Consider the following 21061-nt stretch of genomic DNA (forward strand, 5'->3'; position numbering starts at 1 on the left):
TCACTGATCAGCAGGAATCTTTGCCCCAAACTGTCACTCCAAAGTTATAATGGCTGGAGAGATGGTAGACCAACACATTTCTGGTCTTTTTGAATGTTTTAACTTTCCTTATCTAGTTCCTGGAGATGCCTTTTGGGCTGACTTTTGGTTTGCTGAGCCCAAAACCAAAAAGTTACGCGAAGACTTGTTTTGAGACTGGTCTTCTATGAAAACAGTTATACTGTGAGAAGTGGTTTGTTCAAGGAATCCACAATAGTTGATAGACACCCGTGAATGTCTCTATTGCCTAGCTCACTCACTTTTTCCAATCACTTTTAGCCCGGTTTCTTTTGGCTTAAACATAACTTATGCCTACAGTTTCAAAAACACAATAGGACAGTGAGAGCCTTTAGCCACAGTTTGCTAGACTACCACAAGATGGGGCTAAATTATAAGGAAGCTCGCTAACTTTGGGCTCTATGGGAGCAAGCAGCTGCCTAATTTTATTTTTGCATTGGTGCTGCGGTTGGGAAGGGAGGATGAGTTTATAATAATGTAAAGGTTACAAATTTTAACTAGCAATTGAAATATTTTAAAAAACAACTCTGGAAGAAGTATTTCTTCTTTCCAAATGATCTGGATTTTAGTGGATGTATATAATTTTTTCTTGCCAAATAATGAGTTTGAGTTTTTGCATTTACTATATAGATACCCTGAATTATTGTACTGATTATGCATCTTCATGTACAGCATAAAATGGTACTTCTAAAGAGATCTTTTATAGCCTTCCTTAAGATAAAATACCTCGTCCTAGCTTTCTTTCCCCATTCCTTCTCTTTCCTCCCTCTCCCTTCCTATCCCTCCTCCTCCCACTCCTCCTTTTTCTGTCTCCTTTTCCATCTGTCTCCCATTTTTACCAGATGACTAATATGCTAAGGATGTTTTTTTCATTTCCTATATCTCTTCCCACCACTGTGAATGAAAAGGCTGAGCTAGCCATGCTCAGATAGACCTGAAGGGGTTCTCTGGGTCGGAAGGAGCATGCGTTGGAAGGATTTGGGGTCTGCTCTTATGTGCCCAATGTCAATGAAAATTAAATAAATCGTACTGATAATCATTCATTAATCAACTATTCATTGAACACTGACTCTTAGCTAGGTAGTGTCCTATATGTTAAATATGCATTAGTTATCAAGTATATGTAAATTGGGCACCTGGGTGGCTCAGATGGTTGAGCGTCTGCCTTCGGCTCAGGTCATGATCCCAGGGTCCTGGGATCGAGTCCCGCATCGGGCTTCCCGCTCCTTGGGAGCCTGCTTCTCCCTCTGCCTCTCTCTCTCTCTCTGTCTCTCATGAATAAATAAAAAAAATCTTAAAAAAAAAGTATATGTAAATTAATTATAGGTATTAAGTATATATTAAGTTAATAAGACAGACATGAGTTCTTTTATCATCAAGTTTTTATAAATGCATGATAAATTTTCAGTTTGATGACTTCTGAAGAATATATTTATCTGTGGGGCCAACAATCCAAGTCCAGATACAAACATTTCATCCCCTTAGGAAGTCCCCTCATGTCCCTTCGATCTATTTTAAGGCATTTCCCCCTGACCACCCCCTGCCTACAGCAACCATCCTGATTTCTATCCCTATAGATTAGCCTGGCTTCTTCTTGAACTTCATAGAAATAGCATGTGCTTTTTTCATATGTGACTTGTTTCACTCAGCATAGCATTTTTGAAGTTTATCCATGTTGTTGGGTGAATCAATAATGTGAGTTTTTACTGTAATGTTCTGTTGTATAAGTATACCACAAATTGCTTGTCCATCCTACTGCTGATGGATATTTTAGTTGCTTATGGTATTTGACTATCACAAAAAAGGATGCTCTGGACATTCTTGTACACATCTTTTGCAGACATATACTTCGATTTCTTGTGGCTAAATATCTGAAAATGGGATTGCTGGGTTGTAGAATAGGTATATTTTTAACTCCCATTTTATACTCTCAACAATAATATGAGCAATTTCCAGTTGCTCCATGTCCTCACCAACATTAAGTAGGGCCAGCTGTGGTTTTAGCCACTGTGAAGATGCGCACATAAGTCAATTGCTAACCATACTTCCGTAGCCATGGAGGGCGTGGTGGGGAAACTTGGGAGGTTAAGAGTGAAAAGAGGAATCTTGTAGAGAAAAAACAAAGTAGCATTGGGATGAGATTATAGGTAAGAGGGGATAGATGATCCAAGTCCTTCAATTTGAGCGGCTAAGTAAGAGTCACTGCAAGGGCAGGTAGGTGCAAGGAGAGATATCACCTATGTGGTACGTTGCCCAACTGGTAGTTTAAACTTTACAAAGTGTCTACATGATGGTGGAACGTTCGAGTTATGACAGCCCAGAACCTCTTCTTCGTCTTATTCACATGGTACCTTAAAATGCTGGTTATACTCTGTTAGAGTAACCAAGCCTAGTCATAGAAGATGTTTCATCCTGAAGAGTGTATCCTAATGTTAAATATACTCTTCACACTTTGCCCTTTACACAGCCTCACTTACAGATGGGATATTCTCTTTTGAAATAGTCTTTTAATCATAGCCGGAGAGGGGCTTTTTCTAGATCTCATAGTAAGATAAACATAATGCCTACTTAAAGTAGAATACAGAATTTATTGCTACCATAGGTCATCAAAACATTTTGGCGGACTTTTATTGGTCGTAGATATGATGGAGTTAATATATTTAGATCTTGGCATTAAAAAAATCACTTATCACTGTACTCACATTTCACCATCTCAAATGTTAAACTCTGAATTTTAAAACTTGCCAACGAACTTTATAAAAAATAAACATTTGGGGTGTCTGGGTAGCTCAGTCGGTTGATCGATTGACTCTTGATCTCAGCTCAGGTCTTGATCCCAGAGTCATGGGTTCAGGCCCTGCGTGGAGCCTACTTAAAAAACAATAAAATAAAATAAAAAATAAACATTTACTTTGGGATAATTTTGGATTTATAGAAAAGTTATGAAGATAATACAAGAGTCCCATATACCCTTCACCCAGATTGCCCTAATGTTAAAAACTTACATAATCATGGTGCAATTGTTAAAAGTAAGAAATTAACATTGATACTTTACTGCTACTAAACTTCAGACTCTATAGTAGAGCATGCAACTCTTGATCTTGGGGTGGAAGTTCAAGCCCCATGTTGGATGTAGAGATTATTTAAAAATAAAACTAAAAAAAAATAAAAGAAACTTCAGACTTTATTTCGATTTCACCAGTTTTTCCACTAATGTCCTTTTTTTGTTCCAGGATCCAATCCAGAATATCACATTGCATTTAGTTGTCATGTATCCTTAGATTCCCCAGATCTGTGACAATTTCTTAGTCTTTGCTTGTTTTTCATGATCTTGATAGTTTTAAAGAGTCCTGATCAAGTATTTTGTAGAATGTCCCTCAGTTTGGGTTGTCTGATGTTTTTCACATGATTAGGCAAGGATTATGGTTTGGGGGGACAAATATCACAGAGGTCCAGTGTCCTCGTCATATCATTTCAGAGATAGATGATATCAATATGACTTAACATTGGTGATTGATGTTGAGCTTGGTCGCTTGGACGAGGTGGTATCTGTCATATTTCTCCATGTGAAGTTCCTGTTTTTCCCTTTTCATACTCTGTTCTTTGGAAGTGGGTGATTAAACTCAGTCCACACTCAACACATGTGTACTATGGTAGAGAGGTTGTGGAGGATGGACATTAAGTTTCATCTTGTGCAGCGAGCGAAGATCTACTTATATTATCTGGAAAAAGAAAATGTATTTTCTCTCCATTTATTTATTTATTCAATAATTTATATCAGTATGGATCATCAATGTTTATTTTATACTTTGGGTTATAGTCTAAAAATACATTTTTCTTCAAATTCATCTGGTGTTGGCCATTGGGAGCTATTTTAGGTTGGCTCCAGTGTTCTTTTGACCTATATATCCCCTATTTATTTCCCTTTCCAGTGCTTTTTTCTTTTTGGCGCTGGAAGATGCTTTAGAATCATCTTGTTTTTTCTTCCATAGCAGCCCTAGAATCAGTTATTTCTTCAAGGATCCTTAGTTCCATTATTGGAAAATTGTATTTAGAACATTAAGATCTGAGCACTGGGTGTGCTTATTGATACTGAAGTGTCACGACCTCTAGGCCCTAGACAGAGCTAGGGAATATGTGTACATATACTAAAAAATGTATAAACATCTCTCTGTAATCTATCTATCGATCATCTATCTATCTAATCTGTCTTCTTATCCATGCATCCGACCATCCAGAACATTAGTTCATACTGATGTCTCTGACTCTAATCAAGTACCACAGAGTTTATCCTAGCCTACTCTCCCCCATGACTGCTATTCGTAATTTCTTTCTCTGATAGTGAGAAACCTAGATCCTATTTATCTAGCATTTATTTGCTTATTTTTTTCAATCCTAGTAGACATAAAAAATAGTTTCAGAATATTAACTGATACTCCTATGAGAAACAAATTCACTGACTAGTGTGCTGTGTTTATGTACAGTTTTTTTTTTTTAAGATTTTTATTTATTTATTAGAGTGAGCGAGCGAGCGAGCGAGAGAGCACAAGCAGGGGAAGCGGCTGCAGAGGGAGAGGGAGAAGCAGACTCCCCGCTGAGCAGGGAGCCCGATGTGGGACTCGAACCCGGGACCCTGGGATCATGACCTGAGCTGAAGGCAGAAGCTTAACTGACTGAGCCCCCCAGGCATCCCTGTAAAAACGCTGTTTCGTTACTTAGGTAAACTTTCTTCACCTCTGCTGCCTTCAGTGAGGTTATGTCATACACTTTTATTATAAGTAATTCATTATGCCAATCATCTTTTGTATCAAAATGCTTATTCTTTCCTCTGTTGCTCTTCTTTTGTTTAGTACTCTATGTGTGCTGGTATATAGGTGTCCTTTATATTTTCAAGAGAGTTTAGTAGCCAAAGTAGAGTTTTCATGGGTAGAGTAGCTAGATATGAATTTGAGGACTGACTCACATACTTAAACTTCTCTGTGGAATTTAAGTTATAATACGGACTTTTCCTTCACAGAAGCAGAACGTTTCTCAATGGCTTGGGAAATACCTGGGCTGGAAATACAGTGGGCGGCGCCAATGTTACGAAAGGCACAAGGCTGATGGAAAATACACACCCTGTGTCCACACCCTGTGTAGAGCTTCTTTTGGTGGACGCAGGTGCTACAGGCTTGACAAATCACTGATAGAGAGTTGGACTAATTTTTCAGACGACTGAATTATATTTTGATGTTTATTTTTTCAAAACAGAATTTATTGCTGGGGTGCCTGGGTGGCTCACTTGGTTAAGCAACTGCCTTCGGCTCAGGTCATGATCCCGGAGTCCTGGGATCAAGTCCCACATCGGGCTCCTGGCTCAGCGGGGAGCCTGCTTCTCCCTCTGACCCTCTTCCCTCTCATGCTGTTTCTCTGTCTCTCTCTCTTTCTCTCAAATAAATAAATAAATAAAATCTTAAAAAAAAAAGAATTTATTGCTTTTAAGCTCTCCTCTTTTAAGATCTTAATCTGAAAACTATCTCTACCACAAGTACTTCTTCCACTAATCCTATGATTATTTGCCATCTTTTATCTTTTTTTATGTTTCCAGATTTGACTTTTTTTCTTTACCTAATAAGTCCTAATATTTTCACCACTAAAAAAAAATCTCATAGAATAAAGCTAGAAATAAAACCTTACTTACATACCCGAACCTATTTTCCACTTTCCACCAGCTTATCCACCTAGCTGGTTAAACTGATTATAGTCCCCTGATCTTGCTCCAGTGATGTTTACTAATGTTGAGGTCTTTGAGACATTCACTTATTTCTTCTTCTCCTTTCACAGTGAATTTCGGGCATCTGGGGGTCTTATTCCCCATCAGTGTTTTTGTTGTTGTTATTGTTGCTGCCTGAATGTTTTTTTTTTTTTTCCTATGCATTTTTCTATACTGTAGGGCTTTGTTCTTGTTTCTTTTTGTTTTGTTTTTTCTCTTTCTTCTACAGATTCTTCTCCTGTATGTGTTCAAATTCCTCGGCCATCCTATAGTATTTGACTGGATACCCAAGACCTTTACTGGTTGAGTATCACTTGACAGAGTAGTTGGGGGATATACATTTGTCCATATAAAAAATTATTAGTAGACCACTCTGCCATGTTTGACTGTTTTGTCCTCCATTCCTAAAATTCTGTGACTTGACATTCTCTTGATTTTTTCTGGCCCTTGTCTGATCAATTTTCCTCTTTCTCCTCTGAGGGCTGTTCTTAGAATGTGGTGTTGCTCAAGTATTTTTGTTTCTATTTTCCCAGTAATCTCTCCCTGTGTTGGTTTCCATATTGCTGATGTAACAAATTAACAACAAATTTAGCGGATTAAAACAGCACAAATTCGGGGTGCCTGGGTGTCTCAGTTGGTTAAGCGTCTGCCTTTGGCTCAGGTCATGATTTCAGGGTCCTGGGATCAAGGAATCCCACCTCAGTGGGCTCCCTGATCAGCGGGGAGTCTGCTTCTCCCTCTTCTTCTGCCCTGCCCCCCCCCCCCACACTCGTGCTCATTTTCTCTCTTTCTCTCTCAGATAAAAAATAAACAAAAACCAGCACAGATTCCTTGGGAGTGGAGTGGGGGGCATTATTCAGCCTACCACAGTCTTATCAGTTGCCTTTATTCTTATTAAAACCCAAATGCTAATGATTCCCATATCTGCATCTCCTATCCTGCTCACTCTCCTGCATTCAAGATCCGTATATCTCACTGTTTGCTAGACATTTTCATCTGAATCTATTTCCAATTCAATTATAAGGAAGAGACCTTATCATCTTTACCAGACCATGTCCTCTTCCTGTGTTCTCTGTATCAGTTGACAGTCTCCAAAACTGAAACATGGGGTCATTCTTAAATCTCAGCCCTCTCTCACTTCCTATATTAAATCAGCCACCGTGTCCTAACTTCTCTATACTTATCTAATCTTTCCACTCTAATTCATTCTTATATTCAGTTATCAGTTTCCTCATTTGCAAAATGGAATGACAGTGTGTAATTCTTTTTTTTAGAAAAGATTTATTTATTTTATTTGAGAGAGAGAAAACTCGAGGAGGGGGAGGGGCAGAGGGGAAGGGAGAGAGAATCTCCAGCAGATTCCCCACTGAGCGCAGAGCCTGACAAGGGGCTCGATCCCATGACCCCGAGATCATGACCTGAGATGAAACCAAGTGTGACGCTTAACAGACTGAGCCACCCAGGTGCCCCTAGTGTGTAATTCTTATAGGCATTATTATGCCACCTTTACATTGAAAGAAATTGAAGCATAGGGAGATGAGGACCTTGTGTAATGTTACCTAGTGAGAGAGTTGAGATTTAACCATGGGGTCCAGCTTTTTCTACAGCTCTAGTTAAATTCCTCGTATCTTTTCTGAGTTACTCCAATAGCCTCTGAACCGTTTTCCTTGATAACAGTTTAGGCTCCTCAAGGCGCTTCTTCATGGAGTCACATGATCTTTTTAATATGCAAATGTGACTCCTCAATGAGATATACAGGCTCCCTGTGATCTGGGACCTCTCTTCCTCTCATTACCATATCCTGCCCAGCCCTGCTTTTACTCCACACTCCAGCAACTCTGAGCTCCTTGTATTTCTTGATGCACACATGTTGTTCTCAAGTTTGTGCCTTTCCTCTGGCTAGCTCGCTGCCTAGAATACTCTGCCCTTGAACACCTCTGCCTTCAAAGTCCTGTTTATTCTGTGAAATTCAGCTTAGACATCTTCATCTTCAAGAATGCATTTAAACTTTCTTTTCTTCTATGTTTGTATTAGGTACTTCTCTGTATCCTATGTCTATCTCCATTATTAAACCTGCCATTAAAAATTGTCATTTTTTATGTCTCTTTCTTCCAAGGAGGTTTTTGTTGTTGTTGTTTTGTTTTTTTTTTTTTCCTTTTTAAACTCAATTGCTGGGTCCTTGAAGAAAAAGACTGTGTTATACTCCTTTCTCTTTATAACACCTAGTATAGCGCCTGACACAAAATGTTAATAAATGCTTGTAGAGGAAGGAATGAATCAACAGATGTATGTTAGTTTTATTATTTTTTTCTCAATAAAACCAAAAACAGTCCATGTGTTTTCTGCATGAAGCCATTATCTCTAAGTCTTTCAATAATAATCGTAGTAAAGGCAATTACCATGCTGGAGAAAAGGAAACTTAATTCCATTCTTGATATGGATTCCTGTTTTTATAAGGAATTGTTTCACACAAAATAATAAAAATAAATCATGAAATTAATGGTAAATAGGAGGAAGAATGCTTTTATTACCCTTAAGAAAGTGTTTTTTATTTTTTTCCGGTTTAAATAAGTTGAAGGTATAACGAAGAGCAAATGTAAAGAACCTTTTTTCACACAATTTATATTCCTCATAACTAACTGATGGTAGAAGTGAAATCTTTTCCTCTTTGTATATGTATCCATTCAAGCATGAAAGTATCAATAACTTGTTCCAAATGATCAGTTTACATAACAGAAATATGTCTCTTTTGTAGCTTAGGAACCGCGTAGGAATAACTTAGAGAAAAAGAAGAGCTTGTTTTTCTTTGTGACAAAATGTGTTACTTTGCTTTAGAGCACTGTAACTTGCTACAGTAGAATGCTAACTTGTCACTGATTGCTGTATTCCAGAGCATTTGATTGTGACAATCTAACTTTGCCAGTGCTGATGTTTACTTAATTTTCAAGTGTATGAAGAATATTATGATCTATTTTATAAATTGACACACTTTTTTTAGTGATGACTATTGACTTCCCTTTAAATCTGGCCAGATAGCACAGAAATTATATTATGTCATTTGCATAATAAGAACAAATATATTGGTTTTTTTGTTTTGTTTTGTTTTTGCTAATGGAAAGCTACCAACAGAAAGCAAACAGCAAAAGCAAAGGTGTTCATTTTTGAATTAGGACACCAAATAGAGCAAGAACAACTGAGGAAGAAATTCTGCTAAGATAACTGGAAATCAAGGACACTGAGCATCTATGACCTCATCAGCCTGGAGACAATTAATTTTATTATGGTTCATTACATAACGTCCTGGAAATACAAGTGTCGTGTAAACTAAGACAAATGAAGGAGCAATGAGAACCACGGATGGGGAGCAAGATGAGCATTTTCCTCTGGTCGCTTGAATGCTTTTGGTTTTGAAAGTACTTTAATTATCCTGTGGAAAGAACAGTTCAGAAGCAATTAATTGTGATATTTGGACAGGACATTTGCATTTATACTTGAGTCAAATTATTTGAAGAACTTTTTGAGGCACTTCTGAACAAAGTTGCAAATGGTGGCTACTTCCTTAAAATGGACAGTGTTTATGGGACATTTTGGGGATAACTCTTTTTCTTTTTAAAATTTTTATTTATTGGAGAGAGAGAGAGAGAGAGAAGGAGCAGGGAGGAGGGGGAGAGGAAGAAGCAGACTCCCTGCTGAGCAGGGAGCCCCACAAGGGGGCTTGATCATCCCAGGGCTCAATAGGTGTCAGGGCTCCATCGACAGGGGGCTCCATCCCACTCGGGGTGCCACCCAGGACTCCAGGATCATGACCTGAGCCAAAGGCAGACCCCTAACCCACGGAGCCAGCCAGGCGCCCGCTGAGATGACTCTTAATTTCATAACCACCTTTCACTTGTTTTCACACACACAAGTAATGAACACTCTCAGTTGTGCTGTCTCTGAGCAGAGATCCCAATTGTGAAAATGCTCATTAATGTGTTCAGCGGCGCTGTTCCCTAAGATGTTCTTCTGCATGTTGAGCTCAGTTGGCAAACTTAACTAGTACGCATCAGTTTTCCTTCTAGTCTGGTCATTTCAGACACAGCGTCTTCACTCCTGTTGGCCAGTATTTGTTCTAGATTTGTATTCATGCTGATTCCATGATATCTGCCCCCCACCAGTTACCTTATAGTCATCTTGACAATCCCAGTATTCACAGGGCCAACTTTCTCTCTCTCTCTCCTCCTTCCTGCCTCTAGGACCTCCAGGACCTGGCTGACAATGTTTTCCAAATATAATTTGCACTGGCCCACTAACTGACAAGAAATTCCTGAGAGCCAATCTTTTCAGTTTGCATGATGAACATTCTCTTTCAGCTGAGGAAACCAAAGGCAGCAAGCTCACAATCTTTCTCTGATAGAAAAGGGAAATGTATTAGATTGAATGTGAGAGCACAATGTATTCGATATGAAGCAAGGTGGGATGATTTTTCTTGACCAGTGTGGTTTAGAATCCTTTTCACTGGGTCAACCATGTGACTGTCTTAAGACACCAAATGATGGATTTTTGTGTTTGTCTGTGAAGTACAAGACAACACTGACCCTAACACAGGAGTGGGCACTTACTGGGTCTTTTAGGGGTTCCATTTTTTAAAACATGGTTTCTGTAGAGGGTAGCTGTTCCTCCTGTTGGTTTATTAATGACTGATGTGCTTTGAAAATTGGTCATTTTAGAGGATAGGAAGCTGAAATAGGAAGCTGATGTACTTTATCGGCTTGGATTATATTCTTGGATCGTATCATAGGCAGATAATATATAGCAAGTGTGCGCCAAACTTGAGTGATATGGAAAATGGTTGTCTGAATGTGTGTGCATGTGTATGTGTGTATTTGGAGGGGAGAGATCATGAAGAGACGACATACTGTAGTTTTAATCACATGCAGCCGATTTCTTGGACAACTGAGGCAGTCTGTTTTGCTGATTTATGTTCTTGGAAATAATGGAGTTTAGAGAGGAATGGGTAGCTGTATAACACTGTCTTAATGTCACTTCCCAGTCAAAAAGTTAAGTTTTTTCAGTGCTTGCCAGAGAAAGTCCAGAGTAAGGTCTTTTCCAATCTGGTCTTTGTTTTCTTATTCCATTTCCCATGATCGCTCAGTATTTATTCTCCTCCCTTGTTTGAACAGTGTACACAACATACTCTCTCCTCCATGTCCAGTTCGAGCATTTCCATCTTTTCAGATGTTACCCATTCTTCAAAGGCTCATTTATGTCTCATTCCCTTTATTTGGAAATAGGAGTTCATCTTTCTTTTTTCCTAAAATACTGTAACTTATTTTCCAAAGGACCTCTAATCTGGTCCTATTTTGTACAGCCATTTAAGTTTTGATATTATTTAACATTTCCTTATGCTTTTAGAGTATAAATTCTTCAAAGGTGGGGACCATGTTTTGTCTTTATAATGTCCACTGTCCTTGGTTTAATAATGTACTTTAAGTTACTCGCGTATGTTGAGTATGAATGGATATGGGTGAATTAACTTAGCCATAATGGGCATGTGCAACTGGATTAATGCAAGCCTATTTTTACTCCCTGAGAAAACCCAGATAACATCCTTTACAAATAATGAGCTAGGCTTTTTTTTTTCTTCCTCTCCCCAAGGGAGTTTTTCTCAGAAACAATCTTCTACAATAGAGCTATGAAATGAGATTTTACAGTGCTAAGAGCTCTACCTGTGATTAACTATGTGCCTTTGGACCATGGGCAGGTCCCTCAATCTCTGAATACCTCCATTTCTCTATCAACAAATACAGTAAAGTTCCTTCTTCCCTCTGCTTGACAGCAGACGTTAGAGGGAAAAATGAGCCCTACCTTTGCCTTTCTTGTTCTAGTCAAACAGAGAATAGTTACCAAGATTTCAGGGTCAGTTTTTAAAAAGAAAAAAACATTAAAAAGTATTTCATGAGATAATATTGTTCTGCTAAGCCATTAGCATATACAGCCTTTGGTAAAAAATTATATGTATAAGGAATATCAAAAGCAAATATTTTATGTGTCTTTCCAAATTATTTTATTTCTTACTAGGTATTAAAAGCTTTAGTTTAGACAATTAATGAGTTGAAATATTATACATTTTAAAATCATAGAATAATGTACTACACATAAATCATAGGTAATAATCTGTACACAAACTTATTATAGCAGAAAATGACATTAAGATGCACAATTTTCATTTTTCATTTGTAAGCTCTTCATGTCTATTTACTCAGAGTCTGTAAACCGAGATAAAAGGCAAGCTTTTTTGGGAACTTTGGAAGGGCTGAGCAACCAGAATCCTGGTTCCCAAACTGGGCAACAACAGATCCCTGGATGCTGTGCTGAATGCACAGGGATGCAGGGGGAGATAATTAAACATTTGAGGGAAACACACCTATATTTAGCATCTGTTGAAAACTGACCAGACTCTTAGCTTGAAGTAGTTGATAGTTTTAATGCTGGATTGTGCCACATTATTTCACTCACTTCATACATTTGCAAAGCTGGGTTTTGGAAGTTGCTCTGATAAAAAGCAGAAAGCCACAGGAAAATCAGCATGGAAGAGGAGATGAGGGTGACATGGCTCATTCCCATCCCAAGGTTTGAGAAGTTGTGCAGTCCTCAACTTCATTAATCAGTTAGTTTAAATAATTAATTAAATAATTACAGTTATTTAAGAATGAATTCTTTTGTTTCACTTTACACATATTTTTAATTGCCCAGTTGTTAGGATACGAGTTATTGCTTATTACACTGTTTGGGTGCAGGATACCTTATAAATTGAATTGTTAGTTATTGTTTTGGTCTAGGGTGCTGTTAAAATTATGTAGAAAACCTGAAAACCAAGAAAATTTTGGATTTTTCTTCTCAGAGATGGAAGTGCAAAGGCTTGGGGCACCTTTGCCGGTTTAAGCATCTGCCTTCAGCTCAGGTCGTGATCTCCAAGTCCTGGGATAGAGCCCTGCCTCGGACTTCTTGCTTAGCAGGGAGTCTGCTTCTCTCTCTCTCTCCCTCTGCCCTTCCCCATTGCTTGTTCTCTCTTTCTCTCTCTAACTCAAATGAATAGATAAAATCTTAAAAAAAAAAAAAAAAAAAAAGTGCAAAAGCTTTTGAGTTGAGCAGGGATAGGTCCAGTTTATGTCTGCTTAACCTGGACGGAGACACAGAGTCACAGGTGGGGTCTTGGTGCAGAGGACGTGGGCTCTGGAGTTCCTGTCTACCCAGTTACATGGTGCTTATTCAGAACCAAGGAGTTCTCTGCTTCTATGGCCCTGATGAAACCTTATTGTGAATTAGAGAAATGGAACATTTTCTAGTTCACTGTGGTTGTACAGATGCCCATCTATTTTGGTCCACCAAAAAGAGGAATTAATGCTCATTTTGCTCACTCTAAGGAGAACTGTCAGAAATGAGTAAACATATGCTTTATTTAAAAAGTTTCACATCTTTTGGTGGGGAAATGTTTTAGAATTATTTTAACCACTGTTTGTGCTTGAAGTGATCTGTTCACTCCTGAGGTCACTCATTTCATTATCAACCTTGAAACATTTTCCAGAAATGATTATAACAGGAGTACAAATTGTGATTTCTTGATTTCTTAAATAATTTTTCCTATTAATTATTTTAAGGGATTAAGTACATTACCATTTAATCATTGCTTGCAATGTTTATTTTATATCTAGTGGAAGGGCACAACATTTCATTCTTAATGGCAATACTTTTAAGAATTCTTGTATTTACATTAAAATTGGATTTTAAAAGAATAGATTCATTGTATTAAGACAATGATTAAATAATAGATTGCATATTCATGACAAATTGGGCATATTTAAGTAAATGTCTGTTAACATTAACAAGGTTATACCAACATACTCTTACTGATAATTCATACTTATTATTGTTAGCTGTCAGGCTTAATAAGTTGCAGACAGGAAGATATGATTCCTTTCTATAATATAATAGACAGAAGAATTAGGTTATGAAAAGACAGGGAGATGGTGAACATCTAACCAAATACAATTGAGTTGAAATTTTTTTTATCCATTTAGTTCTGTGGACCATGTTCATGGCAGCTTTGTGTAAGGAGAAGGTCTTAGGCAGTTAAGGAAGTGATTTGCTGAGGACCTGTGTTCTCAGAAAGGATATGATAGCGAGGAAGAGAAGGTGACCTTATGATGTGTGTGGGGGGGAATTTTTCTAGGCACACAGGGTATGTCTGGAATGAAAATGAGTAACTACACAAATAGAAAAATTATAAAATGTTGGGGATTGATCATACCCTGGAGATTTTGATTTAGAAGTGAGGGGTCTGGTCCCAGAGAAGTTAAGCAACTTACTTTTGGTCACATGGCTAGTAATTAGCAGTGCAGCTACTAGAGAGTAGAGCTTCTGCACACATCAGTGGTTTTCCATGACATTTTGTGCCAGGGAATAATGCCAACATGTTAATTGTGTATGCAGTATTTATTTGTAATGCAATAAACCACTCACATTGTGATTTTAATTAATCAGATTTGTTTTTCTCTGTGTTTTTAGGTCATTTGAGGACAGTTACAAGAGGCAGGCAGGAAAGGTGTTCCGTTTCTAAGCATAGACTTAGGACTCAGGACTGGAATGTTGACTAGTATTTATCAGCTCCATGACCCTGGGGAAGATATTTAAAATCTCTGTGCAAGAATTTTAACATCTGTAATACTGGGATAATACATCCTATGGTGGCATTGAAAAGATTAAATGAAGCAAATGAACAGATCCTGATCCATAGTAGGTTCTCAACAAATTTCAGTTCACCTTGGCTTACACAGATTTGGAAGGCAATGGTTTGGAAATAATTTGGAAGGTAAAAGGTTTGGGTAAAAGGGGGAAAGAGATATTTAGGAAAGTGAGTAAAGTCTTGGGTGGACCACCACTGAATCACTTATTGACAAAATATTGCTCTTATTAGACTTCTAAGGACAATTCTGTGGTCTACAAAAACATGTAGAAAATGGCACAATGATTTTGAAATATAGTCTGCACTTAGTATCTGAAAAAGAATCCCAACTTAAGTAACGTGTAGAGAGCTAATGATGCTGAGGACAAAATGGCTGGGAATTATAGGAGGCATTGACTTCTAGGGTCTTTCTTTAGAGGAGGATAGATTTCTGCGGTGCATGATGGAGAATCCAAAGCCACTTAGAGCCACTTAAGAAAGAGAGTGTTGTCTGTCAAGACACCAAAAGACACTGATTACTTTCCCTTTTTCTTAACTTTCTTGGATATAGTAACATCAAAAAGAAGCAGCCATCCCACTCATAACTCATAAGTATCTTTCTGGTGCAAATTCTACTAAGTGTTGCATTAACTTTATTACTTTCCTTCCAGCACCAAGCCCCTTTGCCTTTTCTTGTTTTGAGCGACAAGTACTTCATCATTTCAGCATGGTTTTATGATGGCAAAGAACTATAGGATGATGGTCTGCATTGTCTTCCATGTGTCCTTTCACATATGAACAAAGCGATGGTTCTTCTCAAGTTGATATGATCCTTAATATTGTTTCACTTACAAAATTATGCAAAAATATGAGGCATGGTATCTCCACTCTTATTTGTTCACAAACTTTCACCAAGAAGGTGTGTTTGCCCTCTTTTCAAAAGGAGAGTGTGAGAAAGTGGGAGCTATAGACAAATCTCTTTCAGGGAGATGTGTCCATGGAGTTAAACTGCAGGTGAGGATTTGTGTGTGTGTGTGTGTGTGTGTGTGTGTCTGTGTGTCTGTGTGATTTTCTAGGTTAGGGATGCAGAAAAACTTGCACTAGTTAAGAATTCACCAGCTACTACATTTCATTAGAGAGAGAACTTGCTTTAATGTTACATGCACAGTTCCTGGGAGGCGCCAGATTTATGTAAAGACTGACTACAGGGAGAGATTTCCTCAGGTTTCTGATCTCAGGAAGTGCTCCAGGGAACACTTATGCAGATGTTGCAAGTTTTCTTGCTGGAGACTTAGATGGATGAAAAGAGATTAGGAAAGAGTTTGAAGCTCTGAAATGCAAAGAATTTGGGGGAGTGAGGACTGACTGTAGTTTTGTTTGCATTTGATGGAGGTGATTTTTTAAAAAACTACTCTGGGAAGGATGAACATCAAATTAAATGAGAAATGTAAGTGAAAGGAGTTTATAAGTAGTGATGTTGTAGATGAAGGTAAGGCATACACAACAGTTTTATGCTTAAAGGGGGACTAGTCACCATCTTAGTTAAGGTGGAGAATCTGCTTGCTTTTTAAAAAATATTTTGGAACATTCCTTCCTTTTTTATTGAGGTCAAATTGGTATATAACATTATATTCATTTCAGGAGTATAACCTAATAATTTGGTTTTTGTATATGCTACAAAGTGATTATTACAGTAAATCTAATTATCATCCATCACCATGCAATTGACCCCCTTCATCCATTTTACCTACCCCTACCTGCCTCCCCCTCTGATAACTGCCAATCTGTTCTCTGTATCTATGAGATTTGTTTAATTTTTTTCCTTTGTTTTGTTTTTATAGATTTTGCATATAAGTGAAATCATATAGTATTTCTCTTTCTCTATTGGAGTTATTTCACTTAGCATAATATCCTCAAGGTCCATCCATGTTGTTGCAAATGGCAAGATTTCATTCTTTTTTATGGCTGAGTAGTATTCAACTATATCTATAACTAACATATCCTTTATCCACTCTTCCTTTGCTGGACACTTAGGTTGCTTCCATATGTTGGCTATTATAAATAATGATGCAACAAACATGGGGATGCATGTATCTTTTCAGATTAGTGTTTTTATTTTCTTCGGTTAAATACCCAGCAGTGGATTAGCTGGATCATATGGTAATTCTATTTTTAGTTTTTTGAGGGACCTCCATACCCTTTTCCATAGTGGCTATACCAATTTACATTCCCACCAGCAGTGCGCAAGGGTTCTCCTCCAAATCCTCTCCAACACTTGTTTCTTGTCTTTTTTGATAATAGCTATTCTAACAGGTATGAGGTGACAACTCACTGTGGTTTTGATTTGCATTTCCCTAATAATTAGTGATGCTGAGCATCTTTTCATGTGTCTGTTGACCATCTGTATGTCTTCTTTGGAAAAATGTTTATTTAGATCCTCTGCCCATTTTTAAATTGGATTGTTTTGTTTTTGTTTTTGTTTTTTGAGTTGTTTGAGTTCTTTATATAATTGGGTTTTAATCCCTTAACAGATATATGATTTACAAATATTTTCTCCCATTTAGTAGGTTGCCTTTCCATTTTGTTGCTAGTTTGCTATGCAGAAGGTTTCCTATTTGAAGTAGTCCCACTTGTTTATTTTTGGTGTTGTTGCCTTTGCTTTTATTTTATTTTTTTTAAAGATTTTTATTTGCGAGAGAGAGTGCATGTGACTGCACAAGTGGGGGGGGGGCGGCAGCAGAGGGAGAGGGACAAGCAGAATCCCTGATAAGCAGGGAGCCTGATGTGGGGCTTCATCCCAAGACCCTGGTATCATGACCTGAGCCGAAGGCAGATGCTTAACTAACTGAGCCACCTAGGTACCCCTTTTGCCTTTGCTTTTAGAGTTAGATCCCAAAATTCATTGCTAAGATGTCAAGGAGCTCACTGTCTCTATTTTCTTCTAAAAATTTTAGGGTTTCAGGTCTTCTATTCACATCTAATCCATTTAGAGTTAATTTTTGTGTATGGTGTAAGATAGTGGTCTAGTTTCATCCTATTGCATGTGACTATCCAGTTACCCCAATACCATTTAAATGTCCATTCACCATTGTGTATTCTTGGCTCATCTGTCATAAATTAATTAACCATGAGAATCTGCTTTCTTAATAAGGAATCCTTTCCAATGCTCGATCAATCCGAAGTGAGTCCTCAGGTACCCTCACCAGCCTCATAAACAAACGAAGTAAATTCCTGTATTTTCCTTTTCCAGTAGGTGACTGTGCTTTAAGGAATTTATTGAAGCATGATACATCCAGCAGGACTGGACTTGTGGGCATGAGTTTGTGCAAATTTTTTCCCCTAAAATCAGAGCACAAACTCTTCATTTTCAGTGGACCATTCTTTCCTAAAGTATTAGAATTCCTTATACGAGGCCTAAGGTTTTGATTTGTTTTTAGATTATGAGAATAGGTTGTATTTCCTTTTGAGTATAGAACATAGCATTCTTCATATTGAGAGCTTTTGAACCCTAGTCCTGCACAGAAATACAAAGGAAACTCTTGAAAGTAATGCAGATGATCTACTGTCTATATTTAGAGCTCCATTTGTTTATAGTTTAAAAATCAGTGGGAAAATCATGATGAAAGGCAGGGTAATTTATACAGAATATTGTAAGACCACTTCATCTGGCGAGGTTCTGTAAAGAGTCTTTGATTCAAATGGTTCACACAAAGCGGAAATGTCCCGATGGTTCAGAGCTCTTTCTGGCAATAAACTTCCAGTGTAAACAGGAAGACTTCTCAGGCCTCTTGTGGATTTTAGAAACAAATGATACTCGTTGCTGTTGTACTCAGTCATTTTCACTTTGAGACAAGAGTTGGAAAGTTTAGGAAATGTTCTGGTTTCAAGTCTGATGTACTGGTATTTACCATTACCATAAAAGAACTTGTGTGCTTGTGCATGTCCTCAGAGCAGTAGTTCAGTAGGAGAATGTGAAGGGTATGTTATTTAGTATCCTTAATAGAAGCTCTAAAATCCTGCGACTCTGAAGAACTGGCCAATTACATCATCATTACTAAAGAAGAGAACTAAGAAGTACAATTTATGCTGTGATGGATACCGCAAAGCAAGACTATTAAACAGTTTCTCCCAAGTTGGAATAATGTAATTTTCTTTCTTTCTTTTTTTTTTTTTTAAAGATTTTATTTATTTATTTGACAGAGAGAGACACAGTGAGAGCAGGATCACAAGCAGGGGGAGAGGGAGAGGGAGAAACAGGCTTCCTGCGGAGCAGGGAGCCCGATGCGGGGCTCGATCCCAGGACCCTGGGATCATGACCTGAGCCGAAGGCAGACGCTTAACGACTGAGCCACCCAGGCGCCCCGGAATAATGTAATTTTCAAAGGAACCATCCATTGAATTTCAGAAAAAGAAGGACCAGAGAAACTTTTTCACAAAATCGATGACTATTCTTGATGATAAAAAGTATAATTTGTATCTAATTTTCAGTGGAAACAAATACATATAGAACTAAAGGAAGTAATGGAAAAATCAACAGGAGATACATGACACAATCAAAATAATCATGGTAATAATAATTACAATAACTATTATGTATAATTATGTATAATAATAACTATAATTCTAATAATCATATTATTATTTTAAAAGAGAGGCCTGAATGTCCCGTCCTAAGAGAACCTATGCAATTAACAGTTTATTCAGCAGGTTAGGAAAGAATATATATATTTTTGAAGGGACACATGTGAGAGCACACACTTTTTATAACCTTAATGCCTATTTAAAATCTGAGAATAAGGGCTGTCTCTGAATTAACTGAGTGGATGTTTCCAAAATATAAAAGGAAACCTCAATTAGAATTTCTGTTTATTTGGGTCCTCATAAACAATTGGGAAGAATTAAAAGCACACTGGGGTTGGGTATAGAGTAAAGTTGTGTGTGTGTGTGTGTGTGTGTGTGTGTTTAAATAAACACAGCAAACAAATTCATCTGCTTTCACCTTGGAAGAACCAGTCCTTAAAAAACAAAAGCAAACAAAAACAAAACAAAACAAAACACTTTGGCATCTGTATCCTTGAGGAGCTAAAGCTGGAGCCCCTGAACTTTTCTTTCCAGAGGAGTGGAGAAGGTGGGGAAGGTGCTCATCTGCTTTGCTGCAGAGGGACGCACAGCCTGGGACCCCTCTTTTGGTGACACTCTTATTTGCCCCTTCTTCCCATCCCTTCCCCTAATTGTCAGAACAAATCCAAGGCTTTTCTGGAGCTAAATAAACAGGCGCAGTGGGGCCGGGCGCTGAGAGCGGCTGCTGGTTTGCCATGAGGCAAGCTTTGTGGAATGAAGGAGCTCCACCGCAAACTGGCGGCAAGAGGTGGGCTCGCGCCGTGGTGAGAGCCTGTTCCTGGGCTTGAAAAAGCCTTTCTCCCCATTCTCCTTAAGCTTTCGGAGCAGCATTTGCAGCCAAGTGCAAACAGATCGCATATTCGGCGCACAGAGCAGGGAGAATGAGAGGCATGGAATCACTCCCCGGTGTTCCCCCTCCCCCCCCCGTCCCGGTCTTCGGTAGTGCAGTCTACAGAGGAACTGTCCCCCAGTCCGCGACGCCGGCCAACGCGGCTGCAGGTGGCAAGCGGAGCTGTCCAGCACCAGTGCGGAGCCGGCGGGAGCCCCGGGCCCCGCGCGCCCAGCCCGCTGACGCTCAGCAACAGGGCTCTCGCCCAGCAGATGCTGTCCTCGTTCGCTGCCTCCCGGCCCTGGGCTCGCTGCGAGCCCACGCGGCCTCGACCCAGGCGAACGCTCAGCCGCACGAGCTGCTCCAGCAGGATGGGCGCGAACACGTTGCCCCTTCCCTTCCCTTCCCTTGTAAGCGTCTCCTCTGGAATGGGCGGGCGGGACCCACTGGCCTTCCCCCTTCGCCTCAGAACTTAAATAAACTCGGAGGAGGGCAGGGGAAGGACAGCAATGGACCCTAACTCCCCACTTCGCGCCCTCAGGCTTCCCCGAGGTGGCTCCAGAAGGAGGTCTCCGGCCCTCGCCCCGCGCCCCTCTCCCGCACAGCGCGCAGCGCCGCCCGACTGCTCGGCGGCTGCCTCTCCCGCGGACGAGGGCTGGGCGTTCCGGGTTGGGGCCCTCTGGCCGGATCCAAGCCGCCGTGCGCTCCTCCTCGGAGGACGGGGACGTGGGAGCGGGGAGGGCGCACAGAGGACGGCAACCAAGTGTCCTCGTTGCTCCTGAAACGTGGCGACAGGCGAGGCAGAGACTCGCAATGAGTATGATGGCGACACGTGATGCCGGCGGAGGGAGCGCATGGGGGGCGGGGGGAGGACGATAAAGGGAGAAGGAGGGAGGCGGGAGGCGCGGGGCGGGAGGAGAGAGGGAAGGGGGGCGAGATCGGCGCGCGGGCCGCAGCAGCTCTGCCTCCCGGACCGCACGGGCCGCAGCCCGCCGCCCCGCCGCCCGCGGTCGCACGCTCGCAGCCTCCCCGCGAGCCGGGCGCCCAGGCGAGCGCAGAGGCGGCGCGGCGTGAGCAGCAGCGGAGGCGGCGGCCCCCA

The 21061-nt window shown here is 39.8% G+C and overlaps 1 protein-coding gene across 1 annotated transcript in view; it reads left to right on the forward strand.

Annotated features, from left to right (window-relative positions):
- Nucleotides 1-20023: 20023 nt before the first annotated feature.
- The window catches only part of GUCY1A2 (guanylate cyclase 1 soluble subunit alpha 2), a 306446-nt gene continuing 305408 nt past the window's right edge, over nucleotides 20024-21061 (forward strand). Inside the window, exon 1 of the mRNA XM_021696606.2 lies at nucleotides 20024-20372. Within this exon, the coding sequence (XP_021552281.2) occupies nucleotides 20024-20372 (349 nt within the window). The remainder of the gene's footprint in view (nucleotides 20373-21061) is intronic.

This window comes from Neomonachus schauinslandi, chromosome 11 (assembly GCF_002201575.2).
Source record: "Neomonachus schauinslandi chromosome 11, ASM220157v2, whole genome shotgun sequence".
Taxonomy (NCBI): Eukaryota; Metazoa; Chordata; class Mammalia; order Carnivora; family Phocidae; genus Neomonachus; species Neomonachus schauinslandi.